Below are 20,543 nucleotides of genomic sequence, written 5' to 3' on the forward strand. Positions count from 1 at the left end.
TGTTTCACATTCAAATCTCCCCAGAGTCACTAGACTTCCCCATACTATAACGAAATTCTATAAAACTTTATATCAAATGAAAAAAGGAAAGATTCTCAATGACCTACTCCCAAAACATATGACGTGCCCCCTGCCACATCTGAAACATTTCCTTTACCTGTAGTTTTAAAGTGTTACAGAGATACATATCTCATTTTCTGTATTATATATACTACCTGGTTAGTACTTACCATTTGCATTGTTTCTCATATTGCTGTAAGTATTAACCATCTAATGGTGCAGCGGGAAATGATTTGCCTAGCAAGCATGAGGTTGACGGTTCGAATTCCTGCTGTTATGTTTCCCAGACTATGGGGAAAACCTATTATCAGGCAGCAGCGATATAGGAAGATGCTGAGAGGCATCATCTCCTACTGCGCGGGAGATGGCAATGGTAAACCCCTCCTGTATTATACCAAAGAAAAAGGCTGTGTGGTCGCCAGGAGTCAACACCAACTCGAAGGCACACACACACATAATAGTTCACTCTTCCTTAAACAAAGACATGATAGCTGGTTAATGCTTAGAAATCCATCTTAACAGATGAAGACGCCTACAGATTAATTTTTCTAAAGTTTTTTTTTAAAACAAATGGCAGAAAAGATTCCCTCAGACAGGGTGAACTCCAATATACAGGAAACAATTTTTCTTTCTAGGAAAGACTTATGGGTTTGATTCCAGTCAATATGCAAACATCATTCATCCAGTAAGATCTGCATATCAGTAGTGTTTGGTGGATCATGACCACATCATTAAATCTGAGCAGTTACTAAAAACTACCTTAAGTATTCCCAAAATATACACTCAAAAACAGAAGTTTTGATTCCCTCTACATGGTCCCAAGGAAAAATAAGGTTTCTCCAACCCAGTGCCTTCAGTTTCACATCCTATTACATTGGAATTTTGAACATTTATCACCTACAAAGTTTCAACAACACTGTGTTTTTAGCAGTCAGGTACCTACCCTGATTTTTCAGTGGGGTTGTATGATCTACACACTTACACACACACATGGATTTCAGTTTCAGAGTGTACACAAAACTATAAAAGTCATGAAGTATAAAAGTTTTGAGTTCAGCATCTTAAAGTAAAATAAATAAAATTGTTTGGACTCCACATACTGCAACAATATTAAGTGGAAAACATAATATGTTGGACCCTGGAAACTACTTGCATAGTTTTATAATGGTCTCTGAAACCATTAAAGTATTGCTAAACCATAGCTGCGTTTGGACAGCTATCCCTGCAGGGCAGGAATCCCATGCTGCCTCCCAGTTACTTAACTTGCTAAAAAAAAAAGTAAGACGTTTAGAAAAATCTCAAAGTCACACTTGACTAGCACTCTCCCCACCTCGCATCTTTTATTAGGACCTTTTCTGAATGGTGGCCCCGAACGAAGATTCATCCACATTACTGTACAAGCGAATGCTATCCGCATCTTAACTCATCGGAGAAGAATGCGCTCGATACGTTATCTATTAATCTGAATGCCTGACTTTTTAAAGGAGTCTGCTGTTTTTATGGGTGGTTTAAACTGAGGGATACAGTAGGCTTGGAGAAGACGGGGGTGGGGGAGAGACAGACACACACACTCAGGGCTGCTTTAAAAAATAAAAAAATCAAGTCTTCAATATTTCGCCCCTCTCCAGCTAACTTTTGAGATTCAGACAGAGGCCAACTTAAGCGATGCTTCTGAGACGCGTCCGAAACTCCTTTCCTTTTCCACGCGTTGCGCAATCTCTCTCGCCCTAAAGCGGACCGAGGGCGCCAAGAATCAACGCACTTCGAGGGAGGGTGTCGCAACGCGCCCCGTCTCCTCGGCTGCCTGCTTGGAAGAGCTGCTCTCTTTCTCCCCCGTCCCCCCAAACTGTCCGAGGGGGCTTCCCTCCCTGCCCAAGGCGCGCGGAAAGGCGCTCAGCAGGGCTCGGCAGAGGAGGAGGGCGGTGGCGGCGGGGTGGGGGAGCCCTGGAGGCAACAACCACGGAGCCGCCTCCTTCCCTTGGCCAGGTACCTCTTCCTCCTGCAGGTTCGGCTCAGCCGGGCTGTGCTCCTGCTCGCTCTTCGCGCTGTTGTTCATGGTCTCCTCTGCCTGTCCGCAGCGCTCCCCTCGCCTCTCTGCGGCGCGTCTGAGCTAAGGTGGTCGCACTCGCAGGCAGGCAGGCGCGCCAGCAGGGAGGCGCGAGGCGAGGCGAGGGAGGGGAAGCCGCGGCGGGGCTCTCGCCCTGGGCACCAGCAGCAGCCTCAGCGGCATGCAGCGCCGCGGTCTCCGGGAGGGGCCACGCGAGACGACCCCGAGCGAGGGACGGAGGAGAGCGGCGGCAGCAGCAGCTTCTTCCTCGCCTGCAAGGAGACGGCGAGGTGGGGAAGAGTCCCTCCCGAAGCCTTGCCTGCGCGCCCGGCTCTGGTTGGCGGGGAAGGCAACTCCCTCACCAGGCGCCCTGTCCCTGGGACGACGGGGGAGGGAGCAGCTCTCCGGAGGGGACTAGGGCGGGGGGGGGGAGAGAACCCACGAGGGGGGGGGAAGGACGCCCCTCTGAAGCCGGAGCACGTGAATGGGGGCGGGCAGAAAGGCGACATCCAGAGTCTGGAAGGGAACATGGGTGGGTGGAGCTTAGAGGGGTGAGAACTGAACTCCCTGAAGCTGGGAAAGGGGTTATGGGGCATTTAGGGTTATTGTCTGCTTAGTGGAACAAAACTTTTGGCGGAAGCACCGTTTCTTTCGCAACTGCTAGGAGGGTTAGACGTTCAGCCGCCTCCCCGCCCCCCCCCCATCTCTGCAGCTGTGTTAATGGCTGTTAGTGGTGACAGCTAATCGAACCTCCATGTACAGAGCTAGTATACCTCTGAACACCAGAGTCCAGAGATATCCTGTTGACCGTGACGTTTGAAAGGAATACTGCCATTAGGACCCGTCCGGATTGTATCCTTGGAGCTTAACTGAGCGTCGGGGCAACTAGTGGAAGGGCGCATGCTTTGCATGCGTATGTTTCGGGTCCTCCAATCCCCAGCAGCGTCGACAAGGATCGCGAGTGATCAGTCAGTCAGTTCTTCATTATGGTCTATGATCAGCAACAAACAAAAAATAAACAATGAGGCAAGTGATAGGACTTGCCAGACCCTTTGGAGAACTGCTTGTGGTCAGACTAGGCAGTAGCTTCGCTCTGGGGAAAGCATGAGCCTTTGTTTAAAAAAAAAATGTAGGCAGGTCCATACAAAGAGTGTCCTTCACAATTTTATTATGGTACATGAAGAGATCTATATAATTTACTAGTAAACTCAGCTTGCATATACCCTTAGGTTCTGCTGGTGCAGCGCCTCATTCTGTTAAGGTATTACCAATGTCTTCGTCTGCTGCTCTCAAAGTTATTTGAAAGAAGTTGAGGGGTACCTTTCTTGACTGCCAACAATAATCTTTCCTCTTCATCTGCTAACTGAGCAAAGAGGCACCTTTTTAAAGTGATGACTCTTTTTATTGAGCAGGGGGAGAGCAGCTGACCCTATCCATCCCCAGCACAGCGTCCCTCCAGTGGTGTCTATCTTATGTTTTTTTTTAGCTTGTGAGCCCTTTGGGGACAGGGAGCCATTTTATTTATTTCTATCTATCTGTCTATCTACAGGTGAAACTCAAAAAATTAGGATATCGTGCAAAAGTTCATTAATTTCAGTAATGCAAATTAAAAGGTGAAACTGATATATGAGATAGACGCATTACATGCAAAGCGAGATAAGTCAAGCCTTAATTTGTTATAATTGTGATGATCATGGCGTACAGCTCATGAGAACCCCAAATCCACAATCCCAGAAAATTAGAATATTGTGAAAAGGTTCAACAGTCTAGGCTCCAGGTGTCTCACTCCAATCAGCTAATCAATCCATAACACCTGCAAAGGGTTCCTGAGCCTTTAAATGGTCTCTCAGTCTGGTTCATTAGGAATCACAATCATGGGAAAGACTGCTGACTTGACAGTTGTGCAGAAAACCATCATTGACACCCTCCATAAGGAGGGAAAGCCTCAAAAGGTAATTGCAAAAGAAGTTGGATGTTCCCAAAGTGCTGTATCAAAGCACATTAATAGAAAGTTAAGTGGAAGGGAAAAGTGTGGAAGAAAAAGGTGCACAAGCAGCAGGGATGACCACAGCCTGGAGAGGATTGTCAGGAAAAGGCCATTCAAAAGTGTTGGGGACTTTCACAAGGAGTGGACTGAGGCTGGAGTTAGTGCATCAAGAGCCACCACACACAGACGGATCCTGGACATGGGCTTCAAATGTCGTATTCCTCTTGTCAAGCCGCTCCTGAACAACAAACAACGTCAGAAGCGTCTTACCTGGGCTCAAGAAAAAAAGAACTGGTCTGTTGCTCAGTGGTCCAAAGTCCTCTTTTCTGGTGAGAGCAACCTTTGCATCTCATTTGGAAACCAAGGACCCAGAGTCTGGAGGAAGAATGGAGAGGCACACAATGCAAGATGCTTGAAGTCCAGTGTGAAGTTTCCACAGTCTGTGTTGATTTGGGGAGCCATGTCATCTGCTGGTGTTGGTCCACTGTGCTTCATTAAGTCTAGGGTCAACGCAGCCGTCTATCAGGAGATTTTGGAGCACTTCATGCTTCCTTCCGCAGACGAGCTGTATGGGGATGCTGACTTCATTTTCCAGCAGGACTTGGCACCTGCCCACACTGCCAAAAGTACCAAAACCTGGTTCAATGACCATGGGATTGCTGTGCTTGATTGGCCAGCAAACTCGCCTGACCTGAACCCCATAGAGAATCTATGGGGCATTGCCAAGAGAAGGATGAGAGACATGAGACCAAACAATGCAGAAGAGCTGAAGGCCGCTATTGAAGCATCCTGGTCTTCCATAACACCTCAGCAGTGCCACAGGCTGATAGCATCCATGCCACGCCGCATTGAGGCAGTAATTGCTGCAAAAGGGGCCCAAACCAAGTACTGAATACATATGCATGCTTATGCTTTTCAGAGGTCCGATATTGTTCTATTTACAATCCTTGTTTTATTGGTTTCATGTAATATTCTGATTTTCTGGGATTGTGGATTTGGGGTTCTCATGAGCTGTATGCCATGATCATCACAATTATAACAAATTAAGGCTTGACTTATCTCGCTTTGCATGTAATGCGTCTATCTCATATATCAGTTTCACCTTTTAATTTGCATTACTGAAATTAATGAACTTTTGCACGATATTCTAATTTTTCGAGTTTCACCTGTATGTAAACCACTTTGTGAACTTTTGTTGAATGGTGGTATATAAATATTCCTATTCGTATTCATCTGAACCATGCTTGAGTCAGAAAGTCAGTCAGTCAGCTGGTGCCCTTGACTGTGATTGTGAGATAATCTGTTATGAGATTAGTGTGAAAATATTCTAACCATGTTGATTAACTTTGTGTTCCACATGTTGAGGGTGAGATATACAAATTAAGTCTTTGGAGAGTTTTCTTAGGATCTCTGACTAATACATACCACATCTCATGTTTCTAGAATATGTGGAGGTGTCAGTACTGGGTCTGGGTGCCTTGTGAGAATATACAGGTGAAACTCGGAAAATTAGAATATCGTGCAAAAGTCCATTAATTTCAGTAATGCAAATTAAAAGGTGAAACTGATATATGAGACAGACGCATTACATGCAAAGCGAGATAAGTCAAGCCTTAATTTGTTATAATTGTGATGATCATGGCGTACAGCTCATGAAAACCCCAAATCCACAATCCCAGAAAATTAGAATATTACATGGAACCAAGAAGACAAAGATTGTAGAATAGAACAATATCGGACCTCTGAAAAGTATACAGTGTACTGTGCTTGATTGGCCAGCAAACTTGCCTGACCTGAACCCCATAGAGAATCTATGGGGCATTGCCAAGAGAAGGATGAGAGACATGAGACCAAACAATGCAGAAGAGCTGAAGGCCGCTTTTGAAGCATCCTGGTCTTCCATAATACCTCATCAGTGCCACAGGCTGATAGCATCCATGCCACGCCGCATTGAGGCAGTAATTGCTGCAAAAGGGGCCCAAACCAAGTACTGAATACATATGCATGCTTATACTTTTCAGAGGTCCGATATTGTTCTATTCTACAATCCTTGTCTTCTTGGTTCCATGTAATATTCTAATTTTCTGAGATTGTGGATTTGGGGTTTTCATGAGCTGTACGCCATGATCATCACAATTATAACAAATTAAGGCTTGACTTATCTCGCTTTGCATGTAATGCGTCTGTCTCATATATCAGTTTCACCTTTTAATTTGCATTACTGAAATTAATGGACTTTTGCACGATATTCTAATTTTCCGAGTTTCACCTGTATTTCAGGGTGCAGACTGATAGTTGTATAGAAGTGGGCTAGTAAATATGTTTATAAATTAGTAACTTTTGTGGACTTAATTGTAAAGTTGGTATTCTGATTAATATATCTCACGCTCATCCTTAAAAGAAGCAGCAACATGTCTGCCTCAAATACTAGCATGACTTCATTATGTAAGACAGAGGTTCTCATTGTAAGGGGGTCATACCTGAAGGATGGGATAGAACTTCCTGTTCTGGATGGGTTATGCTCACTTTCCCAGAAAGAACAGGTACACAGTTTGGGAGTGCTCTTGGATCCTGGTCTCACCCTGGTACCTCAGGTGGAGGCTACAGCTAAGAGCTCTTTTTATCAACTTCCACTGATAGCTGTGCTCAACCGCTCATTCCTTGAAAAGAATGACTTCAAATCAGTGTTGCATCAGCTGGTTACCTCCAGGTTTGACTACTGAAATGCGCTCTATGTGGAACTGCCTTTGTGTCATCTGGAAACCTCTCTCTCTCTCTCTCTCTCTCTCTCTCTCTCTCTCTCTTCATGTGTCTTCTCCAATTGGGGGGTTAGTGGCCAGCTAAAAGCATAGATCGCGGTCCCTAGACTTGTGGATGATATATTCTGTGTCCAGTTCTAGCCATTCTTTCAGGTCAGCAATCCATCCCTTCTTTCTCCTTCCTCTTGCCCTTTTTCCTTCTAGCATTAGTTGTGGTATTTGGTAATTTACTTCTCTGAGGATATGTCCACAACACGCCAGTTTATGTTTTTTGATTGTGTGTATTATTTGTTTATGTGTTTTTGCTTTTCAAAGTACTTCTTCCTTTAAACTTCAGTTAGTTCAAAACGCAAAAGCTGGATTGGTCTCCAAGATAACCCAGAGGGACCTATTAAGCTGATTCTGAAGCTGTTGTACTGACTGCCAATATGTTTTCAGGTGCTGTGCCAGTTGGTCTGATGGTGACTCGAGGTCGGGTCTTCTTAGTAGCCACTTCTGGGTTATGGATCACACTCATACTCCCAGTGGAAATATGAGGTTTGTCGTCTCTAGATATGTTCAAGAGACCCATAAAGACTGATTTTTAAGCTTGACTTTTACCAGTATTTAAATGGATTTTAATGGGTTTTAATGAGTTATATATACTTTTGAAAATTGTAATTGTTTTAATTTTGACTGTGAGCCACCCTTGGCCATTTTTGATTGGTCTGTATATAAATAAATTAAATACATACATACATACATACATACATACATACATAAAAGTATTTATGATATTTTCATTGATATGTTCCATAACTAAGCACTAAACATTTGGTATTATTTGTAATGGAGTATTTATTGCTCATGTAGGAAGTCGTGGAAAATAACAGACAATTTTTAAAGATCAAATTAGAGACCAAAGCTAGCGGTGTAGATTTCTCAGCTCCGTTAATGTGCTGCTTTTTCTTACAGGTAAATACAGTGCCAAATCCAAGTGAAGCATACATCAAAAAATGATCTAATGTAGTGATTTTCAAAACTCTGTGTGAGGCACACAAAACTAGTGTGCCATTAAGAGTATATTAAACAATTAAGGCTGCTGTGAACCTGGCCGCACAGATTATGCCACCCACCGCATCTCTGCATGAGTTACTGCTCTGACCTTGCTTCCTACCAATCAGCTTCCAGTGGGGATGGGTAATTCTGCTGAGTCTCTGCATCAGTTGTAAATGGTTCATTCAAATCTTTTGCAATGCAAAGACAGAGTACAATTACTCACCCTCAGAGGAGGCTGTCCGTTGGATCACTGTTTGAGCCCCTGTTCTGGTCATGCTTCTGTGGGTGCATCTTAACTTTGCACATTATAAATGTAAACCTTTTCAGGGGTGAGAATGAAGTGTGACTCCAATTTTAATTTAGAAAAATAACAAATATACTTCCAAGTTTGGAAAACACTGATTTGATTACACCTAATAGTTTATACAAAGGATTTCCCATCTTATCTTAATCTTTATTATTGTTTCTATAAACACAGATAAATAAATAACTTCATCAATTTGCATCAAGAGCAGAAGTCTTTAGATCTGGGTAGACCTCATGCTGAGATTCATCAACATGATACCTGCCTCCTCTCTGTCACTAAAAATAAGTCTGATGATCAGAAAGGATTTATAATGGTTCTTCATTTCTAAGGGACTCCCTAAAGCAAGGCACACTGACAGCCCAGAACACAGGCAGCTCCTTTGAAGCTGCTACAGTCAGTTGATTCTGGGGGGTGTGGTGGGGGGGGGCGGGCTGATTCTTAATATCTTTTGACTTCTTTTTTTTAAAACAGCAGCCGTTAATGTTCAAGATCTACATTCCCAAATGAAATCATTTGGATATCTATGTTAACATTAAACAAAACAGAACAAAACTCTGCAATATTTTGACATTATGGACCCAAAAAGTTTTAAAATAAGCTATTTTAGGCTGTGTTCTGGAGTGCTTGTTGTGATGATGTGAGTTAAGGAAAACACATTATGTTCAAAAGCGCAGGGGGGAAGGAATAGAAAGTACAGTGTAAACTTTGACTCAAACCAGAGTAGGCATGCTCGAGGCATGCACACTGCAGAAAGGAATTTGCAGTAGAATATAGAACAGACTCTGTTAGGATAGAATAGAATAGTGTCTAGTCTGCAGTTTAAACAGAGGCCATTTTTTATCTTGAGAAAGGACTGAAAGGGCATAAACATCAACGCTGTTCATTGGGGGTGACAGAGAAAGGGTGTGAGTAACTAAGATGGTTCTGATGTGACATAACATCTGATGATGATGACACTGGAGAGGGAGGGGTTAAAGAACTCTTTGTGTCTGGTCCAGATAAGGAGCCCATCACATGATAAAACTGTTCTCGGAGAGTCAAAACGTGTCTGTCCATACGTTTTGCCCTCTCTGAGAGCAGACGGCTTGCCCTTCAGCTCCCATCCTCCATTGCAATATGCAGATACTAGATGTGTGTGAGGCCATGCTCTCAGTTTATGTGGCTCAATGGTGAGGCCCGATAGGCCAGCTTCCTCTAATCCCATGCAGTACGATGTGTGAGGAATCTATGGCAAATGTTCCTTAGAAGGCAGTTTTATGTAAACAGTGTTATCTTGAGGTGGAATTTTGTAGGTATCACATTATTGTTGTTGTCATTCCATGGATGTTGAAGACAAGCCTTTTTTCTTATACGTGCGTCTCAGTGTAAATGGAGCTTTATAAATGAGTGTAAATGAGCAAAAAAAGAGGCAAGTCTCTATGCCGTTCATCTAAATTTTCACAGTGAAAGGAGGAAAGAAAAAGGAGAGGTAGGAGTAACATGGGCTGTGTGAGCAAATGCTGTTACACATAGTTTGGCTTCATTTTGGTTGAGGATGTACCCAAGGGATTAGTCCAAAGGTTTCTTAGGAAAGCAGGGTGGAGTCCACATGAAACTGGGTAGAAGGTGTGAAATAAACTCTGGGACCACCATGCTGTCAACAAGCAAGTTTTCTTGAGCTTATGAAGTGTTGTGGGTTTCCTTCAGACGAGCCACTTCTTCCACATAAACCTGCACAGCAAATGTAACATGCATCACAACACATGTCACACACTCAGTGCTGTGGTTTCAGCACAGCAGGACAGAATAACAGAGGGCTTAAGTGTGTGGAGGCAGGAAAGACTTTGACCATCAGTGAGGAGCAACTGAGTGGCTTCTGGAAATGACGCTGAAGACTGAACAGCAACAACAGGCCCTGCTGGGTGGGTGGGTGCGTGCACTGCACACACATGAAGTAAGAAATGACTGGCTCCTCCTGGTCACCTGATTCCCAGGGCAAAAACTTAAGGATTCTGCCCAGAGATTTCTGCAAGCTTTAAAGGCCAGCAGTTCTCCCTTTTCTGATTAGCGACCCTGGGAGTACAATCCATAAAGACAAAGTGCCTGGCAAGATGATGTGAAAAAAAAAGCATATCATTCCACTGTTAGCAAGGAGGGGAGATCCCCGCCACTGCACATGTAATTTTTCTTTTCAGGAATGAGATGTGGCATTCTGGAAAGCAAACAGCAATCTTGAGGAGTAGTCCATATAAGGCAGTAAAGACCAGAAAGAGGCAGGGGGTTTTCTTAATAGCTGTAAGGCAACTTCTCTCCATTCTAAGTTGTTAGGTCTGCTTAGCTATTGCCAATATTTATATAATTGCCAAACACTTGTCTAGTAAGTTATGGTATTTACCTTAAAAGAACTGGGAAACTTTCCAGGCTTTCTCGGAACAAACGTCCACTCAATCTACTTTCCTCATCTCCCTGCAGCTGTGCTGCTTGATTAGGTGCTAGTGGTACCCTGTATCCATGCCCTCCCCTAATCGCAGCTACAAATGCAACAGCAGTTGAGATATGGGGTAAGGCCCACCTGCATACGGCACTCACCAGAGTTTCTAGAGTAGGAGTGGTGCCTGGTGCAGTAATTTCCAGAGGGGTACAAGACTAAAGTGGAATAAGATTATTGGTGAGGCCGTGATTCTCAGTATTGCTGTTTTAATTATTTAAGCATTTATTAGACTTTCATTTATTACACTCTCTGCCCCAACACCCCCCAAAAATGGTCCCCGGAGCATTGCACATAGTAAGACAAAGATTCTAAGACCACTAGTGACACAAAAAAGCAACAAAACTACAGAAAACATCAATAAAACCCACAATCAGTACATCCGGATAAGATACCCACACCAGATTAGAACAAATACAGCTGTTAAAGCACATCCAGTGAGCTGGCAGGAAACGCCTATTGAAAAAGCCAATTTTTAACATGGCACTGAAAGTGAAAGGTATTGGTGTGGTGTGGTGGGGGTCAGCCAAACCCCATGAAAGGAGGACATTCTTTAATGTAGGTGTCTCTCTGGGAAAAGCCCAGCTTCGTGCACCCACAGTCGTCCCTTCTCCAGTGGTTGAGACACAGAGCAGAGCCCCTTCCATGAATCTCAGAAGGAGTAGGAAAGTACTTATGAGTTGCTATTTCTCTCTCCTTTCTTTTCGTCCCACCAGTGTACAGCCTGCCCTACACCATAGGGCAAGTTCAGGATGGATAACACAAGAAAATTCTGTAGAACAGAATAAGATTTTATCTAAATCAATAACATGTTCCTCCTCTTTCCCAGCTTAATGAGCTGAGCCTTACAGGCCAAACCAAACAGGTAGGCCTCAGAACACATTCAAAATATCCTCAGGTTGGACTTCAGCAGGTCTGCAGTGGGAGAGGGGTCCTGTGTGGAGAGTGTCCCCAAGAACACCTCCCTCCTTACCCTCGCGGACTGAACCTGGCACACACTGATTGAATGAGAGGTCATGTTCTGAAAGAAGGAGAGAGTTTGTCACATAAGAAGCACCTTGCTGGATCGGCCCAAGGCCTATCTCGTCCAGAATTCCGTTTCCCACAGTGGCCCATTGTGGCCTCTGGGTAGGTTGGCCCTAGACTTTTAGAACTCTGCCGGTTGAAACCACACCTTGAATCGTGCCAACAGGGATCCGGTGCTGCAAACGTCAGACTGCTGTGATGCATTCCCTGTGTCCCATCCTCATCAGGGAATTATATATTTGGGGGAGAGGTGCAGGAAGGGCCTGTCACGGTGGCAGTTGCTAGCCTACAAAAATGGAGCTACTCATAGGAAGCTGCCATATACCGAGTCAGACCATTGGTCCATCTAGCTCAGTACTGTCTGCACAGACTGGCTGCAGCTTTTCCAAGGTTACAGGCAGGAGTCTCTCTCAGCCCTATCTTGGAGATGTCAGGGAGGGAACTTGGAACCTGGAAGCTCTTCCAGAGCAGCCCCATCCCTAAGGATAATATCTTACAGTGTGCACATGTAGTCTCCCATTCAAACGTAAACCAGGGTGGACCCTGCTTAGCAAAGGGAACAATGCATGCTTGCTACCACAAGTCCAGCTCTCCTCCATCCCTTCCTCTTGCTTTCTGTCTGGTCCGCTGAAAAGATTCTAGTCCACATTGGGAGGTTGGCCTCCCAAAACCTAAAGCATACTTTGTGTGAATCAGCCCTTGCACTTTCATCTGAGCAACGTCTCTCCACAGCAGTCAGGATTTTTCTGCAAAGTATTGCTGCTTAAGAAGGGAGCTTTATTCTTCTCATGTGCCTATGAGTAGGTGATGACAGATAGGCTCTTTGTACAAGCAGACTCATTTCAGGTTTCCAACTGGATCGCTCTAGTTTTGCTTATCTGTGCCCCAAGTTCAAGGAGATGCTAGGGAGGATTCTATTTAAGTTTGGAAACTGAGTGGGGAACATTTTCCTTCTTTCCTTGTCTGGTTTTGCTGATTGTTTTGCTTTTTAAAGTTGAGTCCGTCTTTCAATCCTTATTGCCTCGGGTAGGAAGTTGGGGAGTTACTATACAGACATATTCCTAGAATAAGGGATAGGAGGGAGGAGTTAATGCTGTTGGAAGGGTTCAGGCCGTGGGAGGTATGGTGGTGGGAAGAAAATGGACCTTTACAGGGGATGGTCATCCAGTTATGGCTGTCCCTGATCAGATTCTCTTTCTAACCAGCGGATTCTTGTAGCTGTATTGTAAGCCCCTATGGATTGAAGGTGATGCTCCCTTTAATGCCAGATTGTCCTATACTAAATATCTAGCCATCCAGGACTTGATGCTGGATGAGCAAGGCAAACTGTCTTGTATCACTGAGACCTGTTCAGATGGAGCAGGAAGGATTGCTGTTTCTCAGTTCTGTCCATTGGATTTTGGAACACTTCAGCAAGGACGGAGAGGGGGAGTCGTAATTGTCTAGCATGAGTCCACTCCCCATCAAGGTGTCCTGTTTCGCTGTCCCTTGATCTGAAGTGTCTGCTTTTGAAGGTGGATGCACAAAATGGGACAGGTAATCTGTTGATATACTGCCAACCCTACTGCTGCCCAGCAGTCTCCCTGCCTGGGCTGACAAAGGCGATTGCTGATATGGCCGTTGAAGAAAAGGGTCTTGGAAGATTTCAGTGTCCATGTTGAGGTGCTTGCCTTTGGGGTGGCCCAAGGATTTCATGACCATCTTGAGAACAATGAGCCTGTCTCTCAGCTTATATCTGCACCCACGCATACAGCAGGACACACACTTGATTTGGTATTTACTGCTGGGCTGGGATATGAGAATCTGGAGGCGAAGGAGATGAACATCGGTCATGACCAGCTCCAGGGGGGTCGGGAGCTTGGCCATAGCTGGAGGAAAAGGTCCTTCAGCGGCTCCCCCATCCCCGAGGCTTCACAATCACATGCACAAAGCGTGCTTTCGAAGCCGTGAGTGCCTGCCTCTGGCGTCAGACACAAGTGGTGGGGCCAATCCTGAGGTTGGGGCCCATCAGCCCTGGCAGAGCTTCCCTTCCCCAGTCAGCAATTCCAGGAACCACTGACTGGGGAAGGGAAGCTCTTCTGGGGCTGATGCATGGGGCAGGGCCACTGTCCAGGAAAGAATCCATTTGGACCCTCTCCCATCCCTCCCCAGTCAGCATTTCATTGAAGAGCTGGCTGGCTGGGCTTTCCCCCCAGCACAGCCAGTGTTTCAGTGAAACTCTGGCTGGGGAGGAGAAGGGTGTGCTACGCGCTTCCAGCCAGTGAGCGCTTCATTCACCTGCTGAGTGCAGGAGGGGGCAAGGGGGCACCCTGGCCAAGAGCAAGGAGGTGACTTGGTGCCCACCCCCGGATCCTGGTGTCCGGGTAGGGGGATTTCCCCGCTTGCTCCACGGTCCCTACACCCCTGGTCAGATCATTACCTGATAGAGTTTAGACTTATCCTTACCTCGGCAAAGATGCTGGGACCTCTTAGGATGGTCTGCTCCCAGAAACATATGGGTCCAGATAGATTCTTGGGCACTGGACAGAGCCTCAGGCACCAATCCCCAGATATACTTTACAAAGTTAAAAATATTTCAGGGGTTCTTTTGCTTGTGTGTTTTATAAAGGGGAAGATGAGCATTAAAGCAAATCTATGACACTTTACAAATACTAGTAGTAAGACAGTCAAAGCCTGAAGCATGGCAGGAGGAGCAAGACTGAAATCTGAGCTGGTGTTCCGATTGATAGGATGCCCATGTGTCATGCAAGCTGTGAAGTACTCGCTGTGAATTAACTTTCCACATTTTGTCTGACTTCATCCTTAAATATTGAATTTCCTAACGAGAGAGAGATTGGATACAGATGACCATTTACCAAGTGGCAACTTATCATGCTGGGTGCAAAACCATTGGGTAAGCGAGCTGTCTGTGTCATCCTGCTGCATGATTAGGATCAGTTCACACTCTCCTTACCACTCGACAGAATGATGGACTTCTTCTATGAACATATGAAGGGTACCATCAGACCCATCTAGCTGAGTATCATCTGGTAGCAGCTGTCCAGAATCTCCCAGCCTTACCTGGAGGTGCCAGGGATTGCACTTGGGACTTTCGGCAAGCAAAGCACGCGTGCTCTACCAGCAAGTGATGGTCTTTTCCCTATTCATGATAGAGAGGAAGGTCTTGCCAGAACGTTGCAGTGAACAGTGTGGCAAGAGGCAGCTTGGTCAACTGTTGCCTGTATTCATCCCGAGAGAAGCAGCAGAAAAGACAGCTCCCGCATGTTTAAAAATACATTTCCAAACAACCAGATCGCACAGATTCACAGAATATGATGAGGTTTTGCTGAAGCTGGGTTCAGGTGGTAGATTCCAGGAAACCACTTATCCAGGGAGCTCCTGATGAACACATAATAGTAGGTATTTAAAGCAGAGACTCCAAATCCTCTTTAAAATGTATAGAGATATTCCAATGGATGGTGTTATCAACAATATGGAAAGACCAAACTCAAAAAGGATGATGGCATAAGGAGAGCCCAAGAGTGGCTTTCGATAGGGCTACCAATCTTTTATCAGCAACTCTGGCTAGGCCAGCCATTCCCAAATCGTGTGTCAGAAGAGGCCTGAGGTGTGCTTTGAAAATGTAAGCCAAGATGTTGGAAGCATCGACCACTCTATGCCCCTCCGAGCGAGGAGACTCCCTGCAGCATTGCTCCCTCATCTCTCTATCGATATATTTCAATTAATTAATTAATTACTTCAATTTCTATACTGCCTTTCCAAAAATGGCTCAGGGCAGTTTTCACAGAGAAATAACAAACAAATAAGATGGATCCCTGTCCCCAAAGGGCTCACAATCTAAAAAGAAACATAAGACACACACCAGCAACAGTCACTGGAGGTACTGTGCTGGCGGTGGATAGGGCCAGTTACTCTCCCCCTGCTAAATAAAGAGAATCACCACATTAAAAGGTTCCTCTTTGCCAAGTTAGCAGGGGATATAGTAGCAGGGGTGGCCCTTTCAGGAGACTGGGCGTGGTGGTGTGGGGAGGGGTACAGAGGATATCAAGGGCTGGGCCCCTACCACCAAAGCCACACCGCGGCCAACTGTTGCTGCTGCTGCTGCTGGAGCACACACCATGGAGCACCACTGCTTAGCTTTCATGGCATATTCTGAGAGTGCTTGCACGTCACTGCCTCAGTGGCACGGCCTGGGAATACTGAGCACCCACCTGCAGGGAAGGGGGCATCATATTGTCCTTCACGCCAGGCAGCAAAATGTCTCGGATGGCCCATGGTGCCCAGTGTTCCCTCTAAGAGGGATTCCCAAAGGTTGTCAACGACAACTCCCATAATCCCCAAGCAAAAACCACTGCAGCTGTGGATTCTAGGAGTTGTAGTCAACAACATCTGGGAATCCCTCTTAGAGGGAACAGTGCTGGTGACATGATTCTGAGGAAGGGTAGAAGGATGCACCAGGATTCCCTGGCGGCACAGCCAGCAGTACAACAGGAAGGCCCCAGGGAATCACAGAAGCAACGTCAGCTGGGCAAATGGAAGGATGGAGTGTTGAGAGGAAACAGTATTTGCCAGGATGACTGTCCCTATCCTTTTTAAAATGTATTGCAGCTGGGGATTATGGGAACTGTAGTCCAACAACGGCTGGAGAGCCTCAGGAGTGAAGTGATTGGAAAACTGCTCCAACGAGCAACATTTGGGAAATGCTAGCCAGAGGTATGATTCCTATTATACAGCAGTTTCCTTACAATCAAAAGCACTTGCTGAAGCAATGATGTTTGGTTACTCCATTCACTGCTGCACAGTCCTCATGGGAGGACGCGACAGAGAGGCGCTACAGGAATTTGGCTAATGGCAGCAAGCTTCTATTTCTGAGAATAATCAGGGTAGCGGAATGGAAATCCATGCATGGAGACGGTCCCCTACCCCCGCCCCCCAAAATGGGTGGGGATGGAGACTCTTCTTAGTTGCCAGAGACATTTCTGACACACACTGCTGCACACTCTTGTTTTCTTGAAGAGAGAGTCCAGAGGCACAATTCATCTCCAGTGGAGATACAGGCTTGGGAAGCCATGGGTCTGCTTGCCTCAAGACGCCGGCCTGAAGACAGTAACAGAGACAGAGGAGCACTGAGTGCAAGAGGTTGCAGGAGTCGATAAGGGAGATGAAAAGCAGCTGTTGGCTGCCTCACTGGAGAGCAGCTTGCTGCTAGGGGGAGGCTGATGGTGCATCATGTCCAACTCTCCAGCTGGGTCCAACGACAGGGCCTCTTAGTTGGGGGGGGCAGGGGGCGGGGGGGCAGGGGGTAAGTGTTGGTATAGTAGACAAAGGTGGACTTCATCTGTCCATCTGCACAACAATTGCCGTCCTCTTGCTACATTGATATTGCAAAAGGGGGAATCTACACACAGCTCAGCAACACGACAAAGCAGCACCAGTAAGTTAATAATGATGATGTGAGGGATATTCACATAAAATAAATAATTATGTGAGGAGTATTTCACCCCGAGTGCTGAAGCTGGCTTGTCACAGCCAAGATCAGATGAGGTTTTATTTATTTTAATGTAACGTTTTGTGAAAACATATCCTGCTCTTGCCCTTTGACTAATCGTTTGAAAATGATGGGTGACAGGGAGATGTTGAAAGCCCGTGGGCAAGGCACCCTCAGTAGGAGCATCTTTACCCTGCTGTTCCTCCTCCTTCTCAGTGCCACAGTCAGAGGGCTGTTGGGTTTTGTATCTGCCTCCCGTATAAACACAAAGCATCTGTCTTAGGTTTAATTAAGAACCTTGTTGAGGAACATTTCACTCCTCTCCTCCTCTGTCCCTCTGCACTTCTGACTTCCCCACACAGGATCCCACACTACGACAAACTTCAGTGGTGAAGAAGATAAGATTCAACGGAGGGATTGCAGGAGAAGGAAGAAGAGCAAAGGTAGCTGATGCGGCATGCTTCCTTGACCAACATTTTAATCAGGGATATTTGTTTTCTTGTAAGGGTCTACGAAAATCTCCCATAATAACACCATCCCAGCAGGAGAGAGTGGGTGAGTGGCTGGCAGCTGCTGCTGAGTATTCCTCCTCCTCACCACTAGTACAATATCAGAGGCTGCATCAAGTGGGGGGTGGCCCGCTGGAGCTGGGCTGTAGCACATACCCAATCATCACACCACCAGCCATTGACGCCCAGTGATCTATTTTCTGGGCGATCTATTCTCTTCAGGGTACTTCACACATTACAATTTGTAAGTATACAATACACCCAAGTTTTTCAAAGTATAAATTGAAAACGTAATCTGTGGATGAAATAAGTGTTTGGTACACATAGTGTAAGCCACCTAATGGTGCAGCAGGGAAATGACTTGACTAGCAAGCCAGAGGTTGCTGGTTCAAATCCTCGCTGGTATGTTTCCCAGACTATGGGAAACTCCTATATCGGGCACCAGCGATATTGGAAGATGCTGAAAGGCATCATCTCATACTGTGCGAGAGGAGGTAATAAATGGTAAACCCCTCCTGTATTCTACCAAAGAAAACTTCAGGGCTCTGTGGGTGCCAGGAGTCGACACCGACTCAACGGCACACTCTACCTTACCTTCTTCACCATGAGCCCCATCATCCATTGAGACCGTTCAGAGAGGTTCGTCTACAGTTGCCACCTGTCTGGTGGCTACACAGGGACGGGCCTTCTCCATTGCTACCCCAAGACTCTAGAATGTGCTCCCTGCTTCAATAAGCGCCTCTGCATCTATGAGAACTTTAAAAAATCCTTAAAGACTTATTTTTTCACCCAAGCTTTTAAACTTTATTGTGGTTTTAAATTGTTTTAAGATTTTCATGTTTGTCTTAATTTGTTTTATGTTGTTGTAAAGTGTCCAGAGACGGAGGTTTGGGGAAGTCTACAAATTTGATAAATAAAATAAATACATAATAAAATAAATTGAACACAGTGGGATTTACTTCCAAGTAGACATGCATAGGACTGCATTGCAAAGTGTTCACAGATCACCGGGGATCTAGCTATAGTTATGGGAAATTAGTTACATGTTAACAACTGATGGTCCTAGGTACTGATGCACATCTCCATCTTGTTAGCAGAGTTGGTTCTGAAGAATCCAGAGTGTGTAGCTGCAAGTTTATGTAAGCTCACATAAAATAAGAAAAATTTAGACTGGGTACACATTATCTCAAGGATCCTGGTTAAAAAGGTAATCAGGATTAGTGAACCCTATGGAACTGGTTGTGAGAACCCAGAATTCCAAGGCAATCCTGGTCAAACCACTCCAGTTAGCCAGCATTTAACTTGATTACCTACCCTGGTTAAATGCTAGTTAACTGGAGTGGTTTAACCAGGATTGTCCTGAAAAGCTTCTAGCCAGTTCAGTAGGACTTGGATGAGCATTGCTATGAAGATGGGGACAGGCAACACACAGGGGCATAGCTAGGGGAGAAGGGGCCGTGTTCATCCCTGTCTCTGCCCTCTCCCCCAAGCAAGGGAGATAATGAAGATAATAGGGAGGGATGGAGCTGGAGGACCCTCAAGAGCTGGGGGCCCGTATTCTTTGAACCTTTTTGCTCAATTATAGCTACGCCCCTGCCCCCCCCCCCCACACACCAGGTTGCTCTCACATATGAATATTGCTTGTTTCTAATAATAATAATAATTATTATTATTAATTTGATTTCTATACTGCCCTTCCAAAAATGGCTCAGGGCGGTTTACACAGAGAAATAACAAATAAATAAGATGGATCCCTGTCCCCAAAGGGTTCACAATCTAAAAAAGAAACATAAGATAGACATCAGCAACAGTCACTGGATGTACTGTGCTGGGGCTGGATAGGGCCAGTTACTCTCCCCTTGCTAAATAAAGAGAAACACCACATTAAAAGGTGCCTCTTTGCCAAGTTAACAGGGGTAACATATGCCCTCCCATTCACACTAAGACCAAGACACAATGTAGTACACAACCAGCAGCTTCTATGTTGCAACTGGTACAGTTAATTATGATGTGTTGGGACAATTATGTTTTTTCGGAGTATAGCTTTACATTTAAAAAAACAAAAACAAATGTTCTTTGCTTCTAAATCAGTGCAGGAGACAGGACAGGCTGCTGCAAAGAAAATGGATACAGCATACAACTGGCTGGGATGTAGTGTGCATGTGTGTGCACATGTGCCTTTGCTCAAGCAGTGATCCTCCATGCAATAATGAGGGTGTGCCAAAGAGGAAGGTCAGGTATCATCAAACCAGATGGGAAAGCTTGGGCCAAAAGTTGCAGTGACCGAGAAGATAGTTGTTTTGCATAGAATGAGTGTATGCATATGAAAGGACTTTCATTGTGACATACAGAAACTTGAACTATCACCCCAAATGCTAGCTGTGTAATAAACTTTCATTTGGCTGAACTGTCCATTTCCCGACAGCATTTCCCTCCCTTGTTATTCTAGCTACTGTAGTACTGTTCTCTTTCCAGTGGGGAATGGGCCTCCCGCTGGTATGTATAGAAGATAAACAATTGAGGAATTGAGCTGTTAATCATAGCAGCTCTGAGACACAGAGACCTTGGGTTGAGAGCTGAAGGAGTGGACCCTGAAGAGCATGGGCTGCATAGCTGGGAAGAAGAAAACAAAAAACAAAAAACTGCCACATTGTCATCAACCCTAGATTTGTTCAGCTTCAGGAAGGGACCATAGTTCAGTGTCAGAGCACATGCTACGAACACAGAGGAGCCCAGGTTCAATCCTATCTTCAGGAGCTTTTTCAGACGGCCACTTTACTGCAACTTTATTTTTGGGGGGTGGGCATGCGTTCACATATCAGCCAGATTTATATGGAATAATTCATTTATCCCAT

At 45.3% G+C, this 20,543-nt stretch overlaps 1 protein-coding gene and 1 long non-coding RNA gene across 10 annotated transcripts in view; one reads left to right on the forward strand and one right to left on the reverse strand.

Moving 5' to 3' along the window:
* RBPMS (RNA binding protein, mRNA processing factor) overlaps positions 1-2,509 on the reverse strand; it is a 207,368-nt gene extending 204,859 nt beyond the window's left edge. For 2 of the 8 annotated variants that reach the window (XM_053292057.1, XM_053292056.1), the window contains exon 1: positions 1,391-1,740. In XM_053292057.1, the coding sequence (XP_053148032.1) occupies positions 1,391-1,477 (87 nt within the window). In that variant the 5' untranslated portion in view covers positions 1,478-1,740. Of the gene's footprint in view, positions 1-1,390; positions 1,775-2,046 lie in introns of those variants that run through there. The other 6 variants (XR_008315428.1, XR_008315422.1, XR_008315425.1 and 3 more) reach the window with 6 other exon arrangements.
* LOC128343271 (uncharacterized) overlaps positions 1-20,066 on the forward strand; it is a 42,015-nt gene extending 21,949 nt beyond the window's left edge. Inside the window, exons 3-5 of one of the 2 annotated variants that reach the window (XR_008315431.1) lie at positions 7,292-7,390; positions 17,542-17,622; positions 19,780-20,066. This is a non-coding gene — a long non-coding RNA (uncharacterized LOC128343271). The remainder of the gene's footprint in view (positions 1-7,291; positions 7,391-17,541; positions 17,623-19,779) is intronic. The other variant, XR_008315432.1, reaches the window with a different exon arrangement.
* The last annotated feature ends 477 nt before the right edge of the window (positions 20,067-20,543 follow it).

Source organism: Hemicordylus capensis, chromosome 2, assembly GCF_027244095.1.
Source record: "Hemicordylus capensis ecotype Gifberg chromosome 2, rHemCap1.1.pri, whole genome shotgun sequence".
NCBI classification, from domain to species: domain Eukaryota; kingdom Metazoa; phylum Chordata; class Lepidosauria; order Squamata; family Cordylidae; genus Hemicordylus; species Hemicordylus capensis.